The sequence below is a fragment of the Neofelis nebulosa genome, chromosome 16 (assembly GCF_028018385.1).
Source record: "Neofelis nebulosa isolate mNeoNeb1 chromosome 16, mNeoNeb1.pri, whole genome shotgun sequence".
Taxonomy (NCBI): Eukaryota; Metazoa; Chordata; class Mammalia; order Carnivora; family Felidae; genus Neofelis; species Neofelis nebulosa.
In genome coordinates this window covers 11317686-11344893 of record NC_080797.1, presented here as the reverse complement: position 1 = coordinate 11344893, position 27208 = coordinate 11317686, and the positions used below count along the sequence as shown (strand labels likewise).

The window sequence follows — 27208 nt, the reverse complement described above, 5'->3', positions numbered from 1 at the left end:
CTTTTTTTAATTTTTTTTAACGTTTATTTATTTTTGAGACAGAGAGAGACAGAGCATGAACGGGGGAGGGGCAGAGAGAGAGGGAGACACAGAATCGGAAGCAGGCTCCAGGCTCTGAGCCATCAGCCCAGAGCCCGACGCGGGGCTCGAACTCACGGACCGCGAGATCGTGACCTGAGCTGAAGTCGGACGCTTAACCGACTGAGCCACGCAGGCGCCCCTCCCTCTTCCTTTTTCAGCAACAGCTTTATTGACGTGTAATTCACACACCTTATGATTTACCAACTAAATCGCGTGTGATGCAGTGGCGTTTGACGCGTTCACAGGCACGGACACCCCTGTGACCACCACATTCCCTTCTAGCTAGAACCTTCTCCCGTCGGGCTGTAACTACCCTCACCCCCACTGCTCCACTGGGGCCACCCTTATGGCTCCGCGTAGCCACATCCAGCGCGTCCTCAACTTAACTGACCCGTGTGCCCATTTGCCGCAGCGCCCCGCCCCCCTCCACGGCCGCTCACTGCCTCCCTGTCCCCAGACGGTGCAGCCCCCGGGGTTCATCCCTTCTCCTCCATCTGCACTCATTCCCTGGTGCCATCCTCCAGAGCTGTGGCTTCAACACCGGCTGGATACCACTGGCTCCCGAACTGATGTCATCAGCCCTGACCTCTGCAGAGTGCCACCCCCCCACCCCGCCCCCAACTCCCTGGCAAGGCCAACATGTGCAACGCTGACGTCTGGCCGTTTGTCCTCTACCTGCTCTGCCCACGCTCTCCCTCCTCTCAGCCACTGGCCTCTCCATCCTTCCCCTTGTTCAGTAAGGAAACCTCAGAGGTACTCATGACTTCTCTGTAAATCCTGTGGGCTGTACCAGCAGAATACGCCAGCATCCCACCACCACCCTCCACCTCCGCTGCCTCCAGCCCTGGGCCAGGCCCCCCGGCGTCGGTCACCCGGACCACCACGCGGCAGCTTCTATGCCAGTCTCCTGCTCTCGCCCTCACCTCCTGCAGCTCTTGGCCCCAGTGTTACTTCCTGGTGTCACCTTCCCCAACCCCTACTCAACGCTGCACAAACGCCCCTTCCCTGCTTTATTTTAACCCACAGCACTTACCCACCAACTGACCGATTGCATCTCTCATTTTCCTTGTTTGTTGACAATCCCCCCCAGCCCTGTAATGTCAACGCCACAAGGGCAGGGTTTTCCTCGGTTTCCTTCTCAGCTGTATCCCCTGTGCTCTGACAGTGCCTGGCCCACAGCAGGCTTTCAACAAATACTACTGAATGGATGAATGAATGAACCAGCAAATGTGTGCTGCCTCCAGCACCCCCGGAGGGGCAGGGGCCGGGCTGACAGAGGAATCCAGGCGGGAGCCCTGAACAGGGACATGGCCTCCAAATGGTATGTCAGAGATAAGCACCGTGGAGGCCTTGGTGCCTGATGGATGGAGGCCTGGCTGGGTCTCTGGTTTACTCAGTGGTTTAAGCAGGGCCTTCAGCCCGGGAGCTCCAGGAAAGCCCAGGCTCTGGAGCCGGCTCAGTTAAGCCCCTGCCTCCACCTTATGCGAATTGAAGATCTGTTTTCAGTCCTTCAGAGCATGCCCCGATCCTTGATCCTTGGGCAGAGGGAGGAGGAGGAAAAGAGGGATAGTGCTGAGGCCTCAGGTTCCAGAGCTGCTGCCCCTGAGGCCCCCCACTGCCCCCCACCTTCCACACACACCCTTTGTCTAACATGCCACAACCCCTACCACTTAAAGTGCAGATTCTCAAAAGTGGACTGGTCACTGGCCAGAGAGTGGGCGCATGGCCTTGGGTCAGATGTCCACCCTGGAGCAATCAGCTGCACCCACAGAAGGCAGGAGCCACACGATCACTACCTTCTCTGCAAGGGCAGAAACTGGGAGGAGAGGCCAGGGCTGGGCAGGCATCCCAGCTGTGAGCCATGGATGTGGCCTCTCCAGCCACGTATGCTACCCAGCAGCTCCATCAAGTCTTGCTTCCTCATAAAGGAGACAGGGCATGGCTTATCACTCCCATCCTACAGATGAAGAAACTGAGGCCCAGAGAGGGTAAAAGGCTTTCTTGAGGGCACACAGCCAGCTGCCGGCAGAGCTGGAAGTCAGAGCCGGGACTGGCCCATCCTCTGTTTTTGGTACCCCAGCCCCCTGGCGTGGGGTTTCACAGGGCCCTGCGGGAGTTCCACCAAGATGCCCCCCACCTTGTCCTGCTTTCTGAGCTGGCAGCCCAGTTGTCCCCAATGCATTATTCATGCTCCTGAGAGCTGGCCAGCTCTGGTTACACTGACCGCAGCGCTGGACATGTGCTCTGCCCGCTCCCCTCCTCCCTTGCCCAGGACCTGGTGGGTCCAAGTTTCCCCTCCAAGGTAACTTAGTGGGCTTTGAACATCCCACTGCGGCTCAGGGCATGTGGCTCCACTCTGGCCCAGTACAGATATGCTAGGTGATTTAGGGCAAGTGGCTTCCTTGTTCTGGGACTCAGAGTCTCCCTCTGTGAAGCAGCCGTGACCCCAGCATTTACCTGGGAGCTACCTGAGGCAGCTAAGGCACGGGGAGAGCTTGACTTGTCAAAACAGTCCCCCTCCTGGCGATTTTAACGCCAAATGGTCGCCCCCAGCACAGGTCTGGGCCAGGCTTCCCCTTCTCCCTGGTAAACAACACCCATGCACTTTCCACCACCACTCGGGTGAAACCCAAGGCGGCTCTGGAGATGAATTATGGATCCGCCCTCCCGTAGTCTGGTCCCAGCCAGAAGAAGCTTGGCTGTCCCTCCCCAGGCCACCCAGACCAGTCTCAGCTGCTCCCAGCCCGAAGAGGCCGAGTGTCCAGCTGCGGGCAGTGAACGCGGTGTGTCCCCTTGTCTCCAAGTCCCAGAGCTGGTGACACGGGCCGCGGCCCGGTGGGGAGCAGGCAGCCACCATGGCGAAGGAGGACGAGGATGAGAAGAAAGCTAAGAAAGGGAAAAAGGGGAAGAAGGCGCCGGAGCCGGAGAAGCCCAAACGGAGCCTGAAGGGGACGTCGCGGCTGTTCATGGGCTTCCGCGATCGCACGCCCAAGATCTCCAAGAAGGGCCAGTTCCGGAGCGCGTCGGCTTTCTTTTGGGGCCTGCACACCGGCCCGCAGAAGACCAAACGCAAGAAGAAGGCGCGCACCGTGCTCAAGTCCACGTCGAAGCTCATGACGCAAATGCGCATGGGCAAGAAGAAGCGGGCAATGAAGGGCAAGAAGCCGTCCTTCATGGTCATCCGCTTCCCGGGCCGGCGCGGCTACGGCCGCCTGCGGCCGCGTGCCCGGTCACTCAGCAAGGCATCCACGGCCATCAACTGGCTCACCAAGAAGTTCCTCATCAAGAAGGCCGAGGAGTCCGGCAGCGAGCAGGCCACGCTGGACGCCTGGCTCAACCGCTCGGGCTCCCGCGTCGGTTCCCGCAAGCTGCCCTTCCCGTCGGGCGCCGAGATCCTGCGGCACGGAGGCCGCCTCCGGAGGTTCCCCCGCAGCCGCAGCATCTACGAGTCGGGCGAGCCCGTGGGCTTCCTGCCCTTCGAGGACGAGGTCCCCTTCCGGCCTTCGGGCTCCCGCAAGTCGCTGTACGGGCTCGAGGGCTTCCAGGACCTGGGCGAGTATTATGACTACCACCGCGAGGGCGATGACTACTACGACCGGCAGTCACTCTACCAGTACGAGGAGGAGCAGGAGCCCTACATGGGCTACGGCCCCTACGGCCCCTACGGCCCCCACGGCCCGGCCTGGCCACCCTACGGAGACCACGCCCACGGGTACCCGCCCGAGGACCCCTACGACTACTACCACCCGGATTATTATGGCGGCCCCTACTACCCCACGTACCCCTACGGCTACGGCTACGACGATTACGAGCCCCCATACGCGCCCCCATCGGGGTACGCGGCTCCCTACAGCTACTACGATGGGTACCAGGGCGAGGCGTACCCGCACGGCTACTACCTGGATCCCTACGCACCTTACGAGGCGCCATACCCGCCCTACGACCGCCCGTACGACCTCCCGTACGACGTGCCCTATTTTGATCCATACGGGGGGCCCTATGGCGCCCCCTATGGCATCCCGTACGCCGAAGGCATCTATGGCGGCGGAGACCAGGCCATCTATCCGCCCGAAGTGCCCTATCTTTACCCAGAGGAGCCGGCCTTCGCGTACCCGTGGGTGCCGCCGCCCATCCTGTCGCCCCACAACCCGTACGCCCACCCCATGGATGACATTGCGGAGCTGGAGGAGCCGGAGGAGGCGGGCGCCGAGCGGCAGACCACCTCCTTCCGCCTGCCCAGCGCCGCCTTCTTCGAGCAGCAAGGCATGGACAAGCCCGCCAGGTCCAAGCTATCCCTCATCCGCAGGTTCCGCCTCTTCCCGCGGCCCCAGGTGAAGCTGTTCGGGAAGGAGAAGCTGGACGTGTCCTTGCCCCCCTCCCTGGACATCCCTCTGCCCTTGGGGGATGCGGACGAAGACGAGGAGGAGGAGGAGATGCCCCCTGTGCCTCCGGTGCCCTACGCCCACCCCTTTTGGGGCTTCCTCACGCCGCGCCAGCGCAACCTCCAGCGCGCCCTGTCCGCCTTCGGCGCCCACCGGGGCCTGGGCTTCGGCACCGACTTTGGCCGCCCCCCACCTCGCCCGGCCACCTCGCTGGCGCGGTTCCTCAAAAAGACGCTGTCCGAAAAGAAGCCCACCCCGAGGCTCAGGAGTAGCCGGAAGGCGCGGCTGGGAGGCCCGGCAGTCCGGGAGGCGGCCTACAAGCGCTTCGGCTACAAGCTGGCCGGCATGGACTCCGAGCGCCCCGGCACGCCCATCGTGCTGAGGAGGGCCGAGGCGCGGACGCGCAACAACAACAACTCCCACCGACCGCCCTCGCCCGCGCCCGCGCCTCGGCCGCCCTCCCACTGGAGCGCGCTCCTCTCCCCGCCCGCGGCCCGACGGCCCCCCAGCCCGGGCCCAGGGCCCCCGCCCGCCGCACCCTTCGCCCCCGCCCTCTCGGGCCTGCCCCGGCCCGCGTCGCCCTACGGCTCCCTCCGCCGGCACCCGCCGCCCTGGGCTGCCCCGGCCCACGTGCCCCTCGCGCCCCCCGCCAGCTGGTGGGCCTTCGTGGAGCCACCTCCCGTGAGCCCGGAGGTGCCCCCGGACCCGCTGGCCTTCCCCGGCTCCCGGCCCTCCTTCAGAGGCTCCCGCCGGCGAAGGGCGGCCTTCGGCCTCCCCTGGCCCCCGCTGCCCTCGCCCCAGCCCTCGCTGAGGAGCCTGCCCGGCTTAGGCTACCGCTCGCCCGTGGGGCCCCCGTCCCCTCAGCCATCGCTCCGCGCTCGGCCCTTCCAGCCTCCCTTCTCGCCCCCGCCCCGCCGGCCCCGCTCGCTGCGGGAGCCCCCGTCCCCCCACCGCCGCTCTGGGCGCCTGGGCCCACCCCGCTCGCCCGTGCTGGGCTCCGCGCGGCCGCCCTCCCCGCCCCCTCTGTTGGGCCACAGCTCGCGGTGTCGCTCCCTCAACCTGCCTTCTCACCTCCCGAACACGTGGCGGCGACTCAGCGAGCCGCCCACCAGGGCCGTGAAGCCCCGGGTGCGCCAGCCCTTTCAGCGGCCTCCCAACGCAGGGTCCTGGCCGGTGGCTGCAGCTGCCCCTGAGCGCCGGGAGAGCCAGCGTGAGCCTGAGGACTCAGAGACACCCTGGACGGTGCCCCCATTGGTCCCCAGCTGGGACGTGGACCTGCCTCCCACCCAGCGCCCACCATCGCCCTGGCCGGGAGGTGCAGGCAGCCGCCGGGGCTTTTCCAGGCCACCTCCTGTGCCGGAAAACCCCTTCCTCCAGCACGTGGGCCCTGTGCCACCTCCTGCTTCCCAGTCTGAGGACCCAACCTCCGCCGACCTGACCAGTGTCTTCCTGGGTAGGCACTACGACCCAGGGCCTGGACAATTGGTAAAATCAGCCAGCCCGATTCCTGAGAAGCCAGAAGAGACCACTCCGGAGGGCCCTCAGTCGCCAGCAGAGCCTGAGCCCTCCACCCCCACCCCTCCCAAGGATTCTGCGCCAGAGCGGAAGACGCTAAGGCTCAGCCTCTCCTACCCTCTGGCCACATGTGATAAGATGAGAGCCACGTGGCCGCCATGGCGCCGCTGGGGGACAGTGCCCAGAGCCACAGCCCCCTTGGCACCCACTGGGGCCCCAGGGCCCCTGCCCAGGGTGGGCGAGCGGCGCCAGGCAGGCCCTGGGCGTTTTGCAGTGGTCATGCCACAGGTGCAAAAACTCAGCGCTTTCCAGCGAGTTGGTCCTGCCCCTCTGCAGCCCCCTGTCCAGATAAGCCAGGACCCGGAGCCCCGCCCCAAGCCAAGAGCCTGGAATTTGCTCTGGTCCTGTTTCTGGCTGCCGGCAGAAGCCCCTCGACCCTGGCCACGAGTGCTGGCCCGCCCCCAGTCCTGCCGCCTGGGCCCTGGAGCCAATTGCCTGCGCCATGGGGGCCCCTGGGAAGAAGTTGGCCCCAAAAGCTGGTGGAACAAGGTACGAGGGCAGAGGGCAGAGGGAGGGCTTTGGGGCTTCTGTGCTGGGAAACAGGGACGGCCTCGGGATCTTGGTCAGCTGCCGCCTGCTTGGGCCTCAGTCTTCCCATCTGTAACCTGAGGAGAGCAGCCTTGGGCTCCCAGAGTCTCTGGAAGATTGAACAAGACAGAGACTCCCGAAATTCTTTCCAGTCACTTCAGAGAAGGGATCTTGTCCCAGCCTGTGCTCTGGGCAGCCCTGTCCTGGGCCAGGCTGAATGGCGCGTCTGTCCCCAGCAGCCCCCCAGAGATTTTGGCTGAGTACACAACTTTAGGACTTGCCTGTCCACCCTGTCCCATCCCCACATCCACGTCCATGCTGTTCCTCCTGTCTCCTGCTGACCCTCCCCCAGACTGGAGTCTTTTTTCTCTTCTGCATTCCTGCTTAAGGGCAGTCCCCTGGGCTGCAGGAGTCTGCACTGCCCAAGGGTGAGGGGCTTAGGACCCAAACTTCTGGGTCCTCAGTGCATGGTGAGGAAAATGAGGACCAGAAGATCACACGGGGGACCAGGGGCTGAGCCAGGAGTCTGTCTGAGCCCTCTGTAGGGTGCAGGACAGGTGGCTTAAGTGAAGGGTGCCGAGCTCGTGCGTGGCTACCCTGCTCAGGGAGGAACGCGAGCCTGATGCTGGGTGGCCCTCTGAGGAGGGGGGTGGTCACCGGAGACTCCCCCGGGACGCCTGGGGTGGGCGGGGCACGCAGGGGGTGGCGGGCGTTTCTCAGCCTCTGCAGACGGTGCCCCGTGGAGCGGGCAGCTAGCCGGCCCGGCGATGGCGACCGGGGCGGCCTGGCTGCTAGGGGGGCCCTGGCCCCGGCGGCGGGTGCCCCGTGCTGTGTGGGCAGCAGCATTGTGGGAGCGGGGCGCGGGGCGCCCGGGGGTTAGGGGCAAGGATGCCTGGGCCCTCCTCACCCTGGAATACGTGAGTGGCTGAATTATTCAGGGTTTGTGGCCACTGATGCACATGGCCAGACGGGTGGGCGGGAGGCCAGGGCCTAAGGGTGATACTTGCCGTGCCCTACTTAGCAGCCTGCTGACAGGCAGGCGGCATGCAGGGCTCTGTCCAGGTGTCCCCTTTCCTTGCCTGCTCAGAGAAGGGTGCGGGCTGGAGCTGAGAGGCTGGAGAGGCAGGAAGCACACGTGTGCTTGCAGACATGAGGGTCACATGCAGGCCTTTGTGCCCGGGACACGTTCTGAGGCGTACAATGGCCTGACAAGGAAAGCGTGTGTGTGTAATGTGTGTGTGCCAGGGCCCGCGCGTATGTGGCATCCTGGGTGTCACGAATGTGCACATCAGTGGGCAGGATGGAGATCCCGCAGGCCACAGGTGTCATCGGGACTTTTGTCTTGAGACCCCCAGGTGTGGTTGAGACAGCCCCGGCTCTCTGTGCACACGAGAGTGTGTCAAATGGGCATTGAGAGTGTGTATTACAAGCGTGTGTGCCTCCGGCCAGGCCTCCCAGGCCTGCGTGCACGCCCTCAGGCATTCTGCAAGACCACGGGTGTGCGTGGGGGCTGCATGAGCTGTTGCATACGGGGCTGCGTGTAGGGGTCTCTGTGCTCGCCCCGGGCGGGATGCAGGGGTACGGTACTGAGCGGGGCAGTTCAGTGTCAGCCCTCCCAGAGGCCCCACGCACCAGGACCCGGACGTGCATCAGGTCGTTGCAGAAGCAAGGATTTGGGGTCCACCCAGGGAAAGAGCGGCTGGGAGAGCCTGAGGTTGGGAGGCCTTCTAGGCAGTCAGAGAGAACACTGTGTGTGCGCGTGTGCTTCCCCCCCGGGGTCAGGATACTCGGGAGCCCCTGGGAGCACCTGCCACAGGGAACGCACGGGCAGGAGGCCGGCATGTGTCCCCCGAGTAAGGGCTGCACGCAGGCTCCGTGGGCCACAGTATTCCACGGCAGGGAAGCCTCAGGACCTGGCCGGGCCCTGGCCTCGGGGTTCTCTTCTCCACAAGGGCAGGTGCCAGGCGTGTCCAAGATAGGGGGCCACCCACGGGCGCTCTCCAGCCAGGCCGACCACAGACTCTCTCTCCCAGATGCACTCCATCCGCAACCTGCCTACCACACGGTTCCGTGACCAGTGCCGGGAGGATGGTGTGGAGGACATGACACAGCTGGAGTGAGTGGGGTGGGGCCGGCAAGGGGTCACCACGGGGCTGCACGCTCCTGGCCCGAGCACCTCCTCCTACGAGGGGTGCCCGTCACCTCCTAGAACATCTCCAGAGCCTCTGTTTCCTCATCTGCAAAGTGGGAGTTGTGAAGTGTCCCGGAGCCGGTGTGTGTGTGTCTAAGCTCTGAGTTGGACGGGCCTGAGTTCAAACCCCAGCCTCACCACCTACTGGCTGGGAGACCTTGGACGCATTGCTTTGCCTCTCTGTGCCTCGGTTTCTCATCTGCAAGATGGGGGTGGGTGGCTGTTTTTGTGAGGGTGCTGGCACGTTGGAGGTGCCCAAAACGTGAGGGCTATGCTGGTCAAGATCATTATCCAGTCACGGTGACTCAGCTCTCACGTTTGCTTCCCCAGAGAATCCCCCAACCCCACGAGGTGGTATATATCCATTGGACGGATGAAGAAATTGAGGCACAGAGAAGTTAAGGAACTTGCTCAAGGCCTCACGATTGGTTGGTGACTTGAACTCAGGGCTTTCTGACCAAGGCCCTGCACTGAGGGGGGGGGTGGGCCCTGATGTCCCCTCTTCGTGCCCTTTCAGAGACCTCCAGGAGACCACCGTGCTGTCCAACCTCAAGACCAGATTTGAACGGAACCTCATCTATGTAAGTCCTGGGACTGGGTCTGCCCTGGGCTCAGATCAAGAGGTAGCTGTCTCTCGGGGCCACAGTGGGAAGCACAGATTTCTTCTGCTGAGCCACAGAAGCCAAATTTGTGGCTTCTGGTTTGAACTCTGGGGTTTCTACCATCTGAGTATGACATGCTAGAGCCTGGGGTTCTCAAATCCAAAACCCTAAAATACAGAGTCTTAGACTGGTGGATGCCAGGGAGAGAGACCTGGAGACAGGAAACCCAGAAATGAGTGGCTGTTCACTGGGGACCTGATGGATAAAGCTTCCAGAGTCCTAGAATCTATAGACCTGGATCCCAGGAAGGGGTTGGCCAGAGAGGTGGAAGGAAATCTCTGGCCCCAGAACAGTGGAACGGAGGGCCAGAGGCCCAGAACCACAGTGAAGGAGGGAAGGCCACCCACAAGGGCTCTGGCCACCTCAGAATGCCCCGGACTTTTGACTCCCTCCCAACTCCAGGCAGTGGAGGTTTGACTTCACTGCGAGGCAGAAGCTTCTGGGGCATGGCCCTGACTATGAATAAATGAAGGATGCAGCAGCTGACACGGCCACCTTTGCACAGTTGTGGCAGGGCGGTTTTGCTCGCTTAGCCTTCTCCCAGCCTCAGCCTGGTACGGTGCCTGAAATTCCACTACCAGAGTACGTGGCCCATCAAACTATGAGAGGGCCCGAGGTGCGAACACGGAGGCCAGGCAGCCACGCATCTGGCCCCGTGAGAATGGGGCTCCGGGCTCCTGGGAGCAGGGAGAAGGGCCATGAGGAGGCAGAGAAACTGAGACCACCGTGTGCCCAGCAGACCTACATCGGCAGCATCCTGGTGTCGGTGAACCCGTACCGAATGTTTGGAATCTATGGGCAGGAGCAGGTGCAGCAGTACAGCGGGCGGGCCCTAGGAGAAAACCCCCCGTGAGTATCTCTGGGGATGGGGAGGGGGCTGTCCCGGGGTCCCCTGGGTCCCTGCCTGCCCCTGAGCCAAGGGTGGGGCCAGCTGGTGGCGGGTCGTCCGCCTGCTCGGCCGAGTGGTCTCTCCCCAAATTTCTGTGGCTCTGACCAGAATGGGGGGCAGGGAGCATTTCCCCAGGGTGAAGGGTGGAGCAGAACGGGCTGCCGAGGTGGACAGAGATGTTCTCCTACCCGAGGGTTTTGCGAGGCAGGGTCCTGTCCCAGTGATACCTGTGGCCTGTCTCTCTAGGCACCTCTTTGCAATCGCAAATCTTGCTTTTGCCAAAATGCTTGATGCCAAACAGAACCAGTGCATAATTATCAGGTGAGCGGCGGGTCAGCCCGGGGACCTCTGTGTACAGGGTGGGCGGGGGGTATGTATGGGAGGAGTCTCAGACGATGGGTCTGTATCAGGCCAGACCTGCTATGGGACCTGGGAAAGATCACGTGACATCTCTGGGCCAGCCAGCCCACGTCCTCTGGTGTCATAGGAGGTCGAAGAAGGGTAGGGGTAGGGGGAGCCCAGAACAGGCAGTGAACTGGTTGAGTCTCCTTCTGGTCCTTTTCCCGGTCAGTGGAGAGAGTGGTTCTGGAAAAACCGAGGCCACAAAGTTGATTCTACGCTACCTGGCCGCCATGAACCAGAAACGAGGCATCATGCAGCAGGTGAGTTGCATGGTCTGTCTGACTCCCCAGGACTCCCAAGCTCAGTGCTCCCCGAGAGACAAGGCTCCTTGGCCCCATTTGGAGGATGGTGAGGCTGAGGCCACGGTTGCCCTGGGCGGGCTCCTAGGACTCTGGCTCTTTCAGCCACACCCCTGCCCGCCCTGGCCATGCCTGCAGGGAGCTCCCTCCTGCCTGTGCTCCAGGGCAGCTCTGGTTCCAGCCGTGCTAGGCCTGGCCAGAGAGGAAGCCCCATGGGCAAGGGGAGTCACTCCATTTCTGCTGCCTGGCCTCACCTTCTTGGTGGTGAAAGAGAAAGGACAGGCCTAGTCAAGGGGGTGGGGTGCGGTAGACGCTGGGGTGCTGAGGACACGGGACCGGGGTAAGCACAGGATTGGAACATTGTGGAGAGTGCTAGGTCCTCCAAACCTGAGAGTGTTAGACCCTCATAAAGCTTTCCCGAGGGCATACTGTGTGTCCCTCACAGTCCGGGCTAGGTGATGGCAGCAGCAACGCAGACAAGTGTTCCCGCTCTCATGGGAATTTCGTTATAGTAGAAATGGAAGAAAAAAAATACACAAGTAAATCGTGTTTCTGTGAAAGGGTGGGAATTTGTGGAGGGAAAAAAAAGCAGGGAGGGAGATGGGGAGTTTGGGGGGGTTGTAATTTGAAGCATGGTGGTCAGGGTAGGCTCCACTGAGAAGGGGTGAGAGTGGGCCCTAAAGACATCTGGGGGAAGAGCAGACAGGGAGCGGGAAGGGCGAGTGCAAAGGCCCTGGGGTGCGAGGAGGTCTGGTGTGCTCAGGGGATGGCAGCATGGCATCATGGAGTCCAGGCAAGGGAGGACCGTGGCTTGGGCCAGGGAAGTGGTGTTGGAGATGGTGAGCACAGCTAGACCCAGGTGCAGTTTAAAGGTCAGCCAGAGACTTGCTGAAGGCCAGATTGGCGTGTGACAGAGTGGGTCGGTCCGGGGGCAACCCCAGGCATTTGGATTGAGCCATAGGCAATGTGGAGGTGCCATCAGCTACATGGGTAGGGCTGTGGAGAAAAGACACAGGTACTCTGAGGGGTCTGCTGGGCATCCAGAGATGTTGGGAAGTTGGCAGATGTACCATGAGCCTAGAGCTCAGGGACGGTGAGGCTGGAGGCGAAGCCCCACCAACTGAGACTCCAGAACCTGACTCTCAGACTCCCTGCCCCAGACTATGAAGATTTGCAAGTGGCCGCAGCATCCCAGCCAATGGCAATCTTGGCAGGGGATCCAGGGGCATCAGGTGGGGGCCACGTGGCCCTCAGTGGGAATTGGGTCAGCCCAGGCTTCGGAGTCAAGAGGGGTTACTTCCCCCGGTCCCCTCTGATGCCTGCCTTGGCCTGCCAGCCCCTCCTATCCCAGCCTGGGCCTCCGGGGCCCTCCCTTTGCTTCAGCCAGGGTTTTCAAAATCTAAGTTCAGACTTCTGGAAGGACTGGCTGGGTAGCAGGGAAATGTGTGCGTTGAGCCCCTCCTGTTTGCTCGGGGCTTTCATTATGTTGTGGCGCGAGAGCCTCACGGCAGCCCTGGGAGGCAGGTATGTTTGTGTCCATTTATGGATGGGGAGACTGGGGCCTGGGAAGGGAGATGACTTACCCAGTGTCCCCAGGTGAGAGGGTGGAGGAACTGGGATTTGAAGCCCAAGGCAGAGAGCTGTCTTAGCAGGGGTCAGGGAGGACAGTCGCGGTCGTGGGACGTGCCAGGCATTCTGCAGATATAAGGATGGGCCCGCCAGCTGGGATGGTCACCGCCTCATTTCCCAGCCGCCGCTCTGCCCTGCTCGTGTAATCCGACAGTCCTTGCCCAGGGTCAGTTTCAGGCACTCTCTTAAACAATCCAGGGTTTTATTTATTTATTTATTTATTTATTTATTTATTTATTTTTAAATTTTTTTTTTTTTTTAACGCTTTATTTATTTTTGAGACAGAGAGAGACAGAGCATGAACGGGGGAGGGTCAGAGAGAGAGGGAGACACAGAATCTGAAACAGGCTCCAGGCTCTGAGCGGTCAGCACAGAGCCCGACGCGGGGCTCGAACTCACGGACCGCGAGATCATGACCTGAGCCGAAGTCGGCCGCTCAGCCAACAGCCACCCAGGCGCCCCGACAATCCAGGGTTTTAAACAACGTCTTTTGCTTTGGCTGCACCTTACCCATCTATGGGCGTCATCGTCAACCTCTCTGTCATCAGTCAGCAAGGTAGTGCCACGGGGTACCACCCAAACCTTCCAACGTTCTGGGGAAAGTCTCAGGGTTCCCTTTTGTTGGACTAGTTTTGGCCATGTGTCCTCGCTGGACCCGGTTGTGTCTTGATTGGCCGAGGCCCCGGCCACGGGCTCTGCGTCTGGGCCGGGAACGTGAGCAGCATTCCGCGGGGTGGAGGGTGGCTGGATGCAGTCCAGCCCAGACCGCAGGCTGTCACCCCACCTGCGGGTTGAGCCAGGGGCCCCCACAGGGCCAGATGTTCACCCGTCCAGCACACCAGTCCTCTCCCCAGCCCCAGGCTGGGCGCTAGGAACAGAGAAACGGCTGACCCACGCTCAGGCCCAGGCGGATCTCAACTTACTGAACCACCCTGGGCCAGTTCCCCCTCTTGTCTGGGCCTCATTCTGCTCCTTCACATGGCAGACGTGGTATTTCCTGGACTAAATGGGACCAGGAGAGTGAACAGATGGAGGGGGCTGGCACCTTCCCCAAAGTAACATTTCTGCAGACACTGGGCCTTCCCTGCCTCTTCCCTGAGAATTGATTGTGAGGAAATGACTCAGCCAGAAAATGCTGTGTACCCGACACACACATGCTTGTCACGGTGTTGTGATCTCACTCGTATAGACTCTGGAGTCCCCGGGAACGTTACCTCGCCTTCCCAAGTCCGTTTCCTGATCTGTAAAACGGGTGACATCAGTACCTACCTCCTGAGAGTGTTGACACCCGTGTAATTAGGGCAAAGAGTCTGGCACATGGTCGGTGCTTCATAAATGGGAACGGTGACTGGCTATGCCTTGGGCAGTCTGCTGTCGTGAAATGCTAGTCCTGAGATCTGTGGAGCAGGTATCTTATGAGGGCCTCCCACGCCCCTGCTCCCATGTAGATGCTGGGGTCCCAGAGGTTGCAAACAGACAAACATTCCTGCTGTGGGGGCTGACATTCTAGTGAGGGAGACGTGATACAAAGAAGTGAGGGGAGGGGCGCCTGGGTGGCTCAGTCGGTTGAGCGTCTGACTTCGGCTCGGGTCATGATCTCACGGTTCGTGGGTTCAAGCCCCGCATCGGGCTCTGTGCTGACAGCTCGGAGCCTGGAGCCTGGAGCCTGCTCCGGATTCTGTGTCCCCCTCTCTCTCTGCCCCTCCCCTGCTCTCACACCCTATTTCTGTTTCTCAAAAATAAATAAGCATTAAAAAACATTAAGAAGAAAAAAAAGAAGTGAGGGGATTTGCCAGTGGTGCAGAGGGAGTGGACTCTGGTCCAGAGGCCGGCTGGGGCCTGGGTATCGAGGGGCCAGTCAGAAGGGCTGAGGTGCTCTGCAGAGGCCAGCCGGGGGCTGGACTGTGCAGGGCGTGCGGTCAAGGCAAAGGCTTGGCTTTGAGCCTGAGGTGGTCATGGGGATGGGGATGGGGTAAAGAGGACATCCTCAGAGCCTTTTGGCACGTGGGCCCAGCAGACTCCCACACTCTGGGGCCACGCTGCAGGCCCCAGGCCGGGACAGCTGGAGTCTCTGAGATTCGTGGGTTTGCCCACCCCGGAGGCCCAGAGGGGTCGGTGGTCCCTCCATGGTCTAAGGCCCCTGGTGACCTGGTGGGAGAGGGGGTCAGTCCTACAGGTGACCTGCTTCTGTTCTTGTGCCTCTCTCCTCCTCCTCCATCCTGGGGACTCCTGAAGATAAAGGTACTTGGAGTGTGCACGTGTGCCTGTGTGTGTGTTCGTGGTACACACGCTCGTGTGCGAAGGCAGGATGCACAGGAAGAGGCATCCAAAGGCCCGTCCTGGCTGGGGGCTGTGGTGGGAGGGGCGGGGCTGGGAGAGGGTAGCTGCGGCCTGAGTGTGGGGGTTGGCAGCATGAGGCAGGCATTGGGGGACACTGGGGGGACCCAAGGGTTCTATAGGGAGCCCACCTGCGGTTGCCCCTCACACAGGGGGTCCTTGGGGAGGTCTGTGTCTGGGAAAACCTAGGGGTGGCCCTAGCTGTGCTCCCTACTCTAGGCCCCCAGAACAATTCCCACATCTTCTGGGGTCCAGATCCTGGAGGCAACACCCCTCTTGGAGTCCTTCGGTAACGCCAAAACTGTCAGGAATGACAACTCCAGCCGCTTCGGGAAGTTTGTGGAGGTCTTTCTGGAAGGGTGAGTGGGACGGTGGAGGGACCCCCAAAGGCCTCGCAGGGCACTCCGCGTCCTGGTGCAGCCCCTGAGAGCCCACACCAGCGACTCCACCCACCCAGCTACCCTGCACGAGCTGACTGTGCTCCCCCACTCCAGGGGCGTGATTTCTGGTGCCATAACCTCCCAGTACCTGCTCGAGAAATCCAGGATTGTGTTTCAGGTGGGCCAGGCCCTTCCAGACCCTTGTGTGTTGGGACGGGCTGGGGGTATGCAGATACTCAGAGCCTGGCACGTGGCAGGGCTGGGTAAATGTTGAATTAATGAACAAAGACGTGTCCGTGTGAGCATGTGATCTGCTCCCCTCTCTCCCCCCCTACAGCCACATTGACTCTTTTCTTGTCCCTGAAGCACACCAGCCATGATCCTGCCTCAGGACCTTTGTACCTACCATTTCTTCTATCTGAGCACTCTTAACCCCCCCAGACACCTACATGACCAAACCCCTCACCTCCTCCAAGCCTTCCCTGAAATGTCATCTGCTCAGCGAAGCCACCCCATTTAGAATGAAGTCCCTCTCCACCCCCTGGAACCCCCCCACCCCCTCCCCTGCTTTATTTCTCTCCAGAGCTCTTGTCTCTATCTGACAGGTTTTAACCAGTGATTTGTTGAGAGTCTATCTCCCCAGCTATCAGGTGGGCTCCGTGAGGTCGAGGCTTCTGTCTCCCTTGTTCCCCCGCTGGGTCTCGGGGGCCTACAGCAGGGCCTGGAATACAGTTGTCCCTCAGCCACCCTGGCTGAGTAAACCATCAGGAGGTCCCGTGTGTGCACATCTGGGCTGTGGACGCAGCATAGGCAGGTGTGTGTGCCCAGCGTGCACAAGCGAAGAAAGGCTGTCTTTCTCCTGTTTCTCCAAACGGAATTAAATCTTGACCAGAGCCCCCTCCCTACCACCATACCAGTCCCCCACCCAGTGCCAGGCTGGGAGCTTACTCCTCACAGAGGTGCCCGGTCTCAACTGTGGGCCCTGGCATCGTGTGTGTGTCTGGGGGTCACCTAGGTGGTGGCTCCCTTTTCTGCACCCACCTATCTGCCCTATAGGCCAAAAATGAAAGGAACTATCACATCTTCTACGAGCTGCTGGCCGGGCTGCCCGCCCAGCTCCGACAGGCCTTCAGTCTGCAGGAGGCCGAGACCTACTACTACCTGAACCAGGTGAGTACCCGCAGGTGTCCAAGGGCCCCCCGGCCTGGCACCCCTGCCCCGTCACCCAGGGGGGCTGAGAGAACCAACTCATGGTGTCCTGATAGCCAGCCAGCGTAGGTGATGGGGTTTGGGGGCGTGAGTTTGGATTGAAAGTGTCTCATCACGGCAAGGGTGACAGGCATCTTTAGGGTCCACGGTGGGGGGAAGAGAGGCCTGCCTGACTCTTCATTTCTCTATAGCTTAGAACAGCACTAAGCAGCTTGGAGCCACTGCACTTCCCTTTTCGGGCCTCAGCTTCCTCATCTGTAAAGTGGGGACAGCATAATGCCACTCGTTAGGGATGCGGTGAGGAGGAGATGAGGAGGGCTACACCAAGGGCTTTGCACAGGGCCTGGCGGGCAGCACCTGCTCAGAGCCTCCTGGCCCGTGGGAATGGGAGTGCCCACCTTGGGCCACACTGCCAGTGAGCCAGGGCAGGGACCTTGAGAGCCCCCAGCCCCCAGGGCCCTCAGGGACCCTGGGCAGGGGCCGGGGGCTCTCAAGGTCCCCCGGCCCCTGCCCTCGCCCAGGGTGGGAACTGTGAGATCTCAGGGAAGAGTGACTCGGACGACTTCCGCCGGCTCCTGGCCGCCATGGAGGTGCTGGGCTTCAGTGGCGAGGACCAGGACAGCATCTTCCGTATCCTGGCGTCCATCCTGCACCTGGGCAACGTCTACTTTGAGAAGTACGAGGTGAGAGAGCCCACAGCTTGCCGTGGGGCCCTGGCACCCTCGGGACACAGATCATCTTCTCAGAGGCTTGCGGGCCATGCGTATTTGCCTTTCAGGTTCCACCACGCACGTACCTTTTGTTCCCTCTCCCGCCCCTACCGCCAGTGGGGTTGCTCATCTTCTCATGGATGTATCAGAGCTCTTTGTATATGTGAAGGAAATCGGCCCTTTGCCTCAGATATGAATTATGAAGATACTTCCTGGATCACCATTTATATTTTGTTTACAAAAATTTTTTTAATCTCAAAAATTTTCTATTTTTGAGACACACACACACACACACACACACACACACACACACGGGGTGCAAGTTGCGGAGGGGCAGAGAGAGAGGGAGACGCAGAATCCGAAGCAGGCTCCAGGCTGCGAGCTGTCAGCACAGAACTCAGTGCGGGGCTCGAACTCATGAACCATGAGATCATGACCTGAGCTGAAGTTGGACGCTCAACGGACCGAGCCACCCAGGCGCCCCAATATTTTGATTTGTATCCAGCTTTTTTTGATGTTTTACTTGGTGGTTGGTTTGGTTTGGGTTTTGCCATGTAGATTTTTAGAATTATTCTCAGGCATTTGGTTTATCAATCTTGTATAAATTTTAGATTTTTTTCTTATCACTTTTAGAGAGACTCATCTCTTTAAAATTACAACAGATTTCTCCCATAATTTTTTCAAACCCTTTTATGGTGTGTGTGTGTGTGTGTGTGTGTGTGTGTGTGTGTGTTAATATTTAATCTTTGGCTTATCAGGAATTTATCCCGGTAAAGTTTGAGGTAGGAATTCAATTCCTTTTTTTCCACATGATTCCTCAGTTTTACTAATCCTGTAATTTGAGAAATACCTACTCACCATGTATTAAGTTCTTATGTACAGTTTTGCCTAATTCCCAATTTTCCGTTGTGCTTCGTTAACCAATGTATTATGTGTCTATTCCCAGACTGTTTTAATTATCGTAGCTTTATAGCATCAGACTATCTCATAGGGCCTCCTTCACTCTTTCGGAATTTTCCTGGTTATTCTAGCTTATGTTCTTAATTTTTATTTTCTTTAATGTGTGTTTTTTTTGGGGGGGGGGAGGGGAGAGTGGGAGAGGGAGAGGGGCAGAGACCAAGGAAGAGAGAGAATTTCAAGCAGGTCAGAGCCTGGCTAGGGGCTAGAAGTCATTAACTGTTAGATGATGACCAGAGCTGAGATGATGACCTGAGCTGAAACCAAGAGTCGACACTTAACCACCTGAGCCACCCAGGCGCCCCTACCTTGCTTGTGTTTTTTATATGAACTTTAAACCCAGTTTGAAACGCAGTCCTATTGGTATTTTGCATAGACAGATGCACAGGAGACGGCCTCGGTGGTGAGTGCCCGGGAGATCCAGGCCGTGGCGGAGCTGCTGCAGATCTCCCCCGAGGGCCTGCAGAAGGCCATCACTTTCAAAGTGACCGTGAGTCCCTGGGGACCCGGATCTACCAAGCCTCCTGCCGGCCCTTAGACAGCATGGGCTCCTCCTTCTGCCTGGCTCGTTCTTCCCTTTTCCACGCCTACTCTTCCTTCAAGACCTGATACAGGCATTCCCCCACCTCCAGTGGGCCACCCCTGACCCCTGTCTGGGTCATTACTTCCTCCAGGCTCCCACAACTGCTGGCCCTTTGTCCCATCCCAAGGCTGATCTCACTGTGTCTGCTCGTGCCCGTGTCTCCCCCCTTAGACCAGCAGCCCTGTCCCTGCCAGTGTAGGCAGGCAGAGGAGGGGATGAGGGTGTCCTGCTCCGCTGCTGGCCAACTGTGTGCCCAGGACCAGTCAGATCATCGTTCCTGCTCCCTTCCCCATGTCCCGCCTCCAATCCTCTGGGGGCTTCCTGGAGGTGGTGGCCAGCCTGCTGTCATTCAGGGGTCTCATCCCTCCCCAGGAGACAATGCGAGAGAAGATCTTCACCCCCCTGACGGTGGAGAGTGCCGTGGATGCCAGGTGAGTCCTGGTCCTCCACGCCTGAGCCCCCAGATCCGAGACCCCCCGCACTAGGCCCACCTGCCCCACACCTTCTCTGCTGCAGAGATGCCATCGCCAAGGTGTTGTACGCACTGCTCTTCGGCTGGCTCATTGCCCGGGTCAACGCGCTGGTGTCCCCACGGCAGGACACGCTGTCCATTGCCATCCTGGATATCTATGGCTTTGAGGTAGGGCTGCACGGGTGGGTGAGGGACAGGGGACATAAAACGTCATCTCTCTCACGTCTCTGCCTATAGCCCACACCGTTATCTGTCCTCAATCTCCTGCCATCACCTTCCCTCACCCGCAAGCACTTCCTGAGGCCACGGAAGGCAGGGAGGGCACTGGGCCGCCGGACGGGGGTGAGCGGGGCCCTGGTGAGGGGCACACACGGGCTACTGGCCAAGGAGGAAGCAGGCCCAGCCTCACCACCCACCTGGCAGGACCTGAGCTTCAACAGCTTCGAGCAGCTGTGCATCAACTATGCAAACGAGAACCTTCAGTACCTGTTCAACAAGATCGTCTTCCAGGAGGAGCAGGTGGGTGGGGCCTCGCTTAGCACTCTTGTCCCCTCCTGACTGGGCAGTGGGCCTCCTCGGAGCCTGACGGGATATGCTGGTCCTTTAGGGGCAAACCGGAGAGTGTCAGGTGGAATAGAGGGAAAGGCATTCTAAGCCAAGGGCCAGCACATGTGAAGGCCTATGCTCTGGAGGGGAAGACGCTTGGTGCTGAGCCCAGAGAAAAGCCCTCTTAGGGGATCCTTCTCACCCCGTACCGTACCGGGCTGGCCCAGGTGGAGGGAGAAGCAGGGCTCAGAGGGGGTTCGTGTTGCCCTTCTGGGGAGGGAGTTTCCTGTGCAAGCAGAGGGGCCCCTGGTCAGGCCCCTTCAGGTGGATCCAGCCCGGGAGGTGGGTGGATGGGAGCTGGGCAGGGTGAGGAGGCTGAGCCCCTGACGTCTACAGGAGGAGTACATCCGGGAACAGATCGACTGGCGGGAGATCACCTTTGCTGACAACCAGCCGTGCATCAATCTCATCTCACTGAAGCCCTACGGCATCCTGCGCATCCTCGATGACCAGTGTTGCTTTCCCCAGGTGAGCCACGGGTGCCCTGTGAGCCTGGTCAGGTTGCTCAACATCTCTGGGCCTCCTGTCCTCATCAGGCCTGAGTCCTGCATTCTTCTGTGCTCTGGCCTGGGGACAGGAGATCAGGACACCCAGCCGGCCATTCACAACCTGGGGGTGGGTGATTGAGGCTGGAGAGGGGGCTGTGGGTGTCCAGAGGAGGGTACTAGCCTGGGAAGTTACAGAAGCCTTCCTGGAGGAGGTGACCTTGAGGTTGGGCCTCAAACTCTTGATTAGAAGACACGAGGGTAGGGTGGGCGCTCTGGGCAGTGGGACTAAAGAGTACAAAGAAGGCTGGGCTGGAGGGTGAGGCAGCTGGGAGCTAATGGGACACTCCTGTCTGGGAGGGGGGGTCCACTTAAGCCTCCCCACCCAGGGCAATGGGTAGCCAGAGGAAGCTGTGACTTGCTTCTCCCCAGTGCTCCCTGGGAACCAGTTCTCCCTGGAGAACTTGTCACTAGCCCAGGAGCAGTGTACCCAGGTTCCCCACACACCCGCTGACCCTTGCCTGCCCCCAGGCCACAGACCACACATTCCTGCAGAAGTGCCATTACCACCACGGCGCCAACCCACTCTACTCCAAACCCAAGATGCCGCTGCCCGAGTTCACCATCAAGCACTACGCAGGCAAAGTCACCTATCAGGTGAGACCCGAGACAGCACGCACGGCCCCCAGTGCCGCTGTTCCCCGCAGCTGAAGATGGAAACGCAACGTGGGCTGCAAACGCTCCCACCTGGTTCTAGTTCTGGCCCTGCCGATCCTCAGCTGTGTGACCCTGGGCAAATTGCTTCACCTCTCTGAGCCCATCTCCTTATCTGGAAGATGGGGATAACGATAGTGCCCATCTCACATGCTGAGTGTGAGAAGCCTGGGGCTGGGGGTGGGTGATAAAGAGTAACTGTTATCAGCAGTGATGTGGTCACTCTCATCACTGTTATCTGACACATTCCAGCTTTTGTCCCTGCCTGGGCCTCATTTTCCTCATCTGTAGGACAGACGCAGGACAGTGTCCTCCACCGAAGAGGGGGCTAAGAGCCACACTGGTCAGGGGAAGCTTTGGCTAGGACTCCCCTCCCTGGAGGATGGGAAGGGTAGTGGAGGCAGAAGGGGAGGGGACCATAGCAGGGGGAAGAATCCAGCACCTCCTAGGACAGACAGGGAGATGGGAGGCCTGGAGGGGCAGGCCCAGGGTCCCCCAGGGGCTGTGAGCCCCCGACCTGCTGGAGGGAGGCAGGGAGGAGGAGGGGAGCAGACAGGCTGATGCACATGCGGATAGGGGTAGGATGTCCCCCCTGCCTACCAGTGGGTCCAACCCAAACTGCCCTGTCGATCCCCCTTTGCAGGTGCACAAGTTCCTAGACAAGAATCATGACCAGGTGCGCCAGGATGTGCTAGATCTCTTTGTGCGGAGCCGGACACGGGTGAGCAAGCCTCGCCTCCTGCCCTCTGGCCCGGCCCCAGAGCACACAGCCTACCACCAGGCCCCTCTCTTAGTCCAGGAAATGGGGAGGTCCCCTGGCGCTGGTCTCGCCTCTGACTCGTCCTGGCCCCGGCCGGGTTCTGACCTTGACCCCAACCCTAACCCAGAGTCTTGCCTTGCTCTGTCTTTTCTTCCATTCTTGATCCTGTCTCCTGAAGGTCCATGCCCCTGGCCGGCCCCACTGGATTGCCTTGTCTGTCCTCTGGCCCATCCTGGCCCTGCCCACCCAGCTGTGCCCTGCCTTATCCCCTCACTGAGCAGTTCTCCCAAATGGCCTGTTGTGCTCAGCCACCCACCCCACTCTCTGGACCTCCACCTTCTCTCTTCCAAATGGGAACCCTCCTCCTGAGGTCATTGCCAGAGTTCATGACCATGTGTGTAACAGGCCAGCTCAGGTGCACAGTCAGTGCCTGTGTGTTCCCCAGACTGAAGAAAAAAAAAGTCGGCCCAACCACGGGATAGGTCCTCTGCGAGGCACAGGTCACCCTGACTCGGGAGGTGTGTGTGATCTGGGAGGACAGCAGCCTTGCAGAGAGGGCAGGGGCCCAGTGGGTTAGTTTGCTGATCACTTCGGTTTGGAGATTTGACTCCTTTTGTTCTTAACTCCTTTTGTCCACCCCCTCAACCTCTATTTCCTCATTTCTGTCTCTCGGCCCCCATCTCTCCCCGTTTCCCTGTCTCTCGGTGCCTTGACCACTGTCCCGGCCTGCTGCCCGCCCCTGCTCAGGTGGTGGCACACCTCTTCTCCAGCCACGCGCCACAGGCTGCCCCTCAGCGCCTGGGCAAGAGCAGCTCTGTCACCCGGCTCTACAAGGCGCACACAGTGGCCGCTAAGTTCCAACAGTCGCTCCTGGATCTGGTGGAAAAGATGGAGAGGTGAGCATGGCGGGTGGGTGGGCACCCAGCCTCACCTCTGACCCACCCCGTGACCCTCGGGTAAGCACCTCCCTTCCCTGGGACCTCATACTACCCTCCTCCCATCTCCGTCCAGGTGTAACCCCTTGTTCGTACGTTGCCTGAAGCCCAACCACAAGAAGGTATGTGATGGCTGAGGTCCCTGGGAGAGCCATATTCTCTTCCCCATGCTGTGTGACCTTGGGCAAGTGGCTGTGCCTCTCTGGACCTCCATCTTCCCAGCCCACTGTGGGAGCTATTTGTCATCGATAGTGCCATTTGCACACGGGTAGGCTAGTATGCTAACTCCTCATCTGGGCTTTCCTTACAGGAGCCAGGCCTCTTTGAGCCAGATGTGGTAATGGCACAGTTACGCTATTCGGGGGTGCTGGAGACCGTGCGGATCCGCAAGGAGGGCTTTCCAGTGCGCCTGCCCTTCCAGGTGTTCATCGACAGGTACCTCAGCCAGGGTGGGTCCTGAGCTGCCCAGATCCTTATCTAGCTCCCCCATGGCCCCAGGAATACAGAACCCAAGGCAGGACAGAGCTTGCTGTGCACAGTTGCTCAGGTTGTGTGCCACACAAGATTATTACCTGCTAGCTGTCACATGGCAGGTACATTTCTTATTTTGCATTTTCTCATGCTTTTATTGTTAACGTGTGGAGATTCCGAGGGAATAATTCTAGGTTATTATGACAAGTTTCCAGCAGGTGGCGGTAAAGCGTCTTATTCGACTGAAACTCTCTGCTGGGATTTTTCTGACAGTCAGAAGTGGAGTCTGGGGATGGAGTGCCTATTTCTGATTAGAAGACACTATGACTAGGGAGACTCCGTGGTCTAGCGGGCAGCTGGGGGTAGGTCCCTTAGCCCCAGGCTGAGTTTGCGCCCCTGCAGGTACCGCTGTCTAGTGGCCCTCAAACACAACCTGCCAGCCAGTGGGGACGTGTGTGTGTCGGTGCTGAGCCGGCTGTGCACGGTCACGCCAAATATGTACCGCGTCGGTGTCAGCAAGGTGAGTGCCACCCCCCACGCGGTCCCTGAAGCCCCGCGTTCAGGGGTTTTAGAACCGGAGCCTCTGGAGTCAGAAATGCCCAAACTAAAGATCCCTGGCCCGGAGGCCGCGCAGTTGAGTTTGGTCGATGGAATGCTCACTCTGCCTCTGGACCTTTGCTCGGGTAGCTCTCACGGCCTAACTCACCGTCCCTCTTTGTTCTCCCTCTCCAAACTCAGCCTGCACTGCTGCCCCCATCTAGTCTGTCTCCACCGCCTTCTGGAGGGGAGGGGCCCCGGTCCGCTCCCCAGGCCCTTATGTGCCTCGATGCCTGCCTCCTCTCCTCAGCTGTTCCTGAAGGAACACCTACACCAGCTGCTGGAGAGCATGCGCGAGCACGTCCTGAACCTGGCAGCCGTCACGCTGCAGAGCTGCCTCCGCGGCTTCTTCATCCGGCGGCGTTTCCGCTCCCTGCGCCACAAGATCATCCTGCTGCAGAGTCGGGCCCGTGGCTACCTGGCCAGGTACAGCCCAGACACGGCAGGCCTCCCCGGAGGCCTAGGGCTAGGCGAGGCTTGGGAGAGGCCATACCTGAACTGGGGCAGTAGGCCCCCTGTCCTGGCGGCGTGCAAGCTGAGAGTCGGGGCCTCTGCGGGAAGGATGTTGGGATTCTCTAGGTCTCTGCTTTTGGACGTCCCGCCCACCTACCCCCTGGCCCTTGTGACTGATGGGCGGGAATCTTTCCAGCCAAGAGGGGTCCCACCCTGCATCCTAGGAGCCCCAGTACGATGTACATGCTGGAGACAGGTTAATCCAGGCCCTGCCACTTAATGTGCTGTGTGGTCTTGGCTAAGTCACTGCTCCTCTCTGAGCTCCAGCTTCTCTTTGTAGCACAGGGCTGCCACACTGACCGTGGGCAGTGATACCCAGGCCAGGCTGGCGTGGGCATCTCCGTATCTCCGTCACCTTGTGATCCCAACCCCTGCCCCTCTGTGCCCCCCCCCCCCGACACTTCTTTTCTCCCCACCCCCAGGCAGCAGTATCAGCAGATGAGGAGGAGCCTGGTGAAGTTCCGGTCCCTGGTACACACATACGTGAACCACCGGCATTACCTCAAGGTACAGTCCCACCCCTCACCCTCCTCCCGGGAGCCAGGCGGCAGGGAGAGGGGAGGAGGCACTTAGCACCCAGGAGGAGACTGTTGGCCTCAGACAGTCTTGGGTTCGAATCCCCACTCTGCCACTTACTAGCTGTGACCTTGGCCTTCTGTATCCTCACCTTACCCGTTTACCCCCTGGGGTCTTGGAGGGGGGGCGCGGGTTCAATGAGCTATTGCGCGGGAAGGAATTGGCCTGTGCCGGGTTCACGGTGGGGCCTTGAGCAGTTGGGTATGATGGAATTTGTCGATCTGAGCAGCACTGGATATGGTCTTGCTCTTACCTTAATGCCGGTCTTGGCTTATTGTCATCTAAACCAACCACCAGAAAGACAATTGCAATCCCCAAGGCCCCGAAGAACCACCTGGCTTCTACTGGAGGTTTTGTGGAGCTCAGAGAGGATTCCATCGCACATCTCTCGGCTTCTTCCCAGAAAGCCCCCTGTGGGTCTTTCCCTTTCCCCAAAGCATTACTCCCTCTGCCCCTTACCTCTTTCTCTTTTTCCCTTCCTTTCCTGTTTCTCTGGCCACGCTTTTGCCTTCCCTCTGCCATCTGCGAGGTGGGGCAGATGCCCCCTTTGCTTCTCTCGCCCGCTGCCTCGTGCCAGGCCAGCTGGGGCCGCCCCCTGGCCCGAGGCCTGCCGTCGCCTCTGCCCACCGTTCCCCGCCTTGACCATCTGCTCTCCTGCAGCCGAGGGCAGAGCGGAGGCTCCGGGCGGAGGAGGCGCGGCTTCGGGAGCAGGAGGTGGGTGTGGGGGCCGGGCGGCAGCCAGGACAAGAAGGGAGGCTTGCAGGTAGAGTTGTGGCGGGCCTGGCCCTCACTAGGCGCCGTCCCTCCAGGAGCTGAGCAAGCGGGAGGTGGTGGCCGTGGGGCACCTGGAGGTACCCGCTGAGTTGGCGGGACTCTTACAAGCCGTGGCAGGTACTTCCGTGCCGGATGGTGGGGTGGGGGTGGGCGTGGGCAGGCACAGGAGCCTGGCACCTCATACCCTCCTCTCTCCACAGGCCTCAGGCCAGCCCGGGTGCCCCGGGTGGTCCCCGTGCGGACTCCCCGGCTCCAGGCCGAGCCCCGTGTCACACTGCCCCTGGATATCAACAACTACCCCATGGCCAAGTTTGTTCGATGCCACTTTAAGGTAATGGCTGGCATAGGCCCAAGTGGCTCTGGCCAGTGGGCGCTGACCAACTAAAGCTAACACTGTACTTGTCCAGGGACCAGCTCCTAGCCGTGCCCTGTGGCATGGGGTAATGAGCCCTTGGGTTGTGGATCGTGAGGAGTCTGGGGGCTCCCGGGGAAGCGCTGGACAGAAGCAGTGGGCCCTCGGCGGCTTAGGAAGCGGCTATTTGCCAACCAGTTGGAAACATTTCAGAAATCTAACAACCGGTAGGGCCACAGTCATCCCTACTCTCACTTCTGGCTCTCCAGTAAGGGGGGGGCTCTCCAAGGGGCGCAGATAGTCTCCACCACCAGCTTGCTGAGGGCCAGAGTCTGCCCCTCTTCAAGCCTCAGTTTCTCCATCCATACACTGGGGAAAGGAGCCCTTACCTCACAGGCTCCTATGCCCCCACCTGGCATAGGGTAGTGGATCCAGATGTGCCCATGAGTCCCAGGTCTGTCCCTACGCCCCTGCCCTGTGCCCCCAGGAACCTGCCTTCGGGATGCTGACCGTGCCCCTGAAGACACCCCTCATGCGGTTGCCAGTAGAGTGCCATGCAGAAGCCGTGAGCGTCTTCAAATTGGTATGGGTCTGCCCAGGTCACCCCTGAATTCACAGGCCTTGAGGCCCCTTGTCTCTCTCCCCTGGATGCTCCACTAGCCCAAGCCCTTAAGCCCAGCCCTCTTCTCTGGAGGAAAGACTTCTGGGGGTGGGGTGGGGGTGGGGCCAGGAGATAAAATCTGGGCTCCACTCTGGGCTAGGCTTTGAGGATTGGGAGTCTTTCTTTTCCCAGCCATCTTCCTGGCAAAGAGGCTGCCCCAGGGGCTTTGTGGAGCTTCCCAGGAACAGCAAGAATAGATCAGGCCCTCTCCTCGAGGACTTCCTAGTCTGAGGGTGGAGGTAGAATAGGCCTAGTCCGAGAGGGGAGGTAGAGTAGGCCTGACCAGTGACTACAAACATGGACAGAGATTAGGCATGGCGGCCGGGGAGTCCAGACTGGGCCCCTAATCCAGTCCTGGACAGAATCAAAGAGGGGGCATGTGAGCTAGAGTGGAAGGGGTCAGGATTCACCAGCCAGGACAAATGGAGAAGGCACAGAGGGAAGAGGGACTTGATGTAGTCAGAACACATCAGTGGAT

General features: G+C 60.1%; 1 protein-coding gene across 1 annotated transcript in view; it reads left to right on the top strand.

The window, feature by feature from the left end:
- The first annotated feature begins 2773 nt into the window (after positions 1-2773).
- The window catches only part of MYO15A (myosin XVA), a 52138-nt gene continuing 27703 nt past the window's right edge, over positions 2774-27208 (top strand). Inside the window, exons 1-27 of the mRNA XM_058703598.1 lie at positions 2774-6527; positions 8600-8682; positions 9275-9338; positions 10159-10268; positions 10555-10629; positions 10880-10970; positions 14874-14879; positions 15231-15334; positions 15470-15533; positions 16412-16525; positions 17086-17247; positions 18608-18721; positions 19187-19245; positions 19331-19454; positions 19710-19805; positions 20229-20360; positions 20909-21034; positions 21735-21812; positions 22599-22747; positions 22863-22908; positions 23097-23221; positions 23660-23777; positions 24105-24280; positions 24790-24874; positions 25753-25834; positions 25918-26048; positions 26557-26652. Coding sequence (XP_058559581.1) covers positions 2937-6527; positions 8600-8682; positions 9275-9338; positions 10159-10268; positions 10555-10629; positions 10880-10970; positions 14874-14879; positions 15231-15334; positions 15470-15533; positions 16412-16525; positions 17086-17247; positions 18608-18721; positions 19187-19245; positions 19331-19454; positions 19710-19805; positions 20229-20360; positions 20909-21034; positions 21735-21812; positions 22599-22747; positions 22863-22908; positions 23097-23221; positions 23660-23777; positions 24105-24280; positions 24790-24874; positions 25753-25834; positions 25918-26048; positions 26557-26652 — 6201 coding nt within the window. The 5' untranslated portion in view covers positions 2774-2936. The remainder of the gene's footprint in view (positions 6528-8599; positions 8683-9274; positions 9339-10158; positions 10269-10554; positions 10630-10879; positions 10971-14873; positions 14880-15230; positions 15335-15469; positions 15534-16411; positions 16526-17085; positions 17248-18607; positions 18722-19186; positions 19246-19330; positions 19455-19709; positions 19806-20228; positions 20361-20908; positions 21035-21734; positions 21813-22598; positions 22748-22862; positions 22909-23096; positions 23222-23659; positions 23778-24104; positions 24281-24789; positions 24875-25752; positions 25835-25917; positions 26049-26556; positions 26653-27208) is intronic.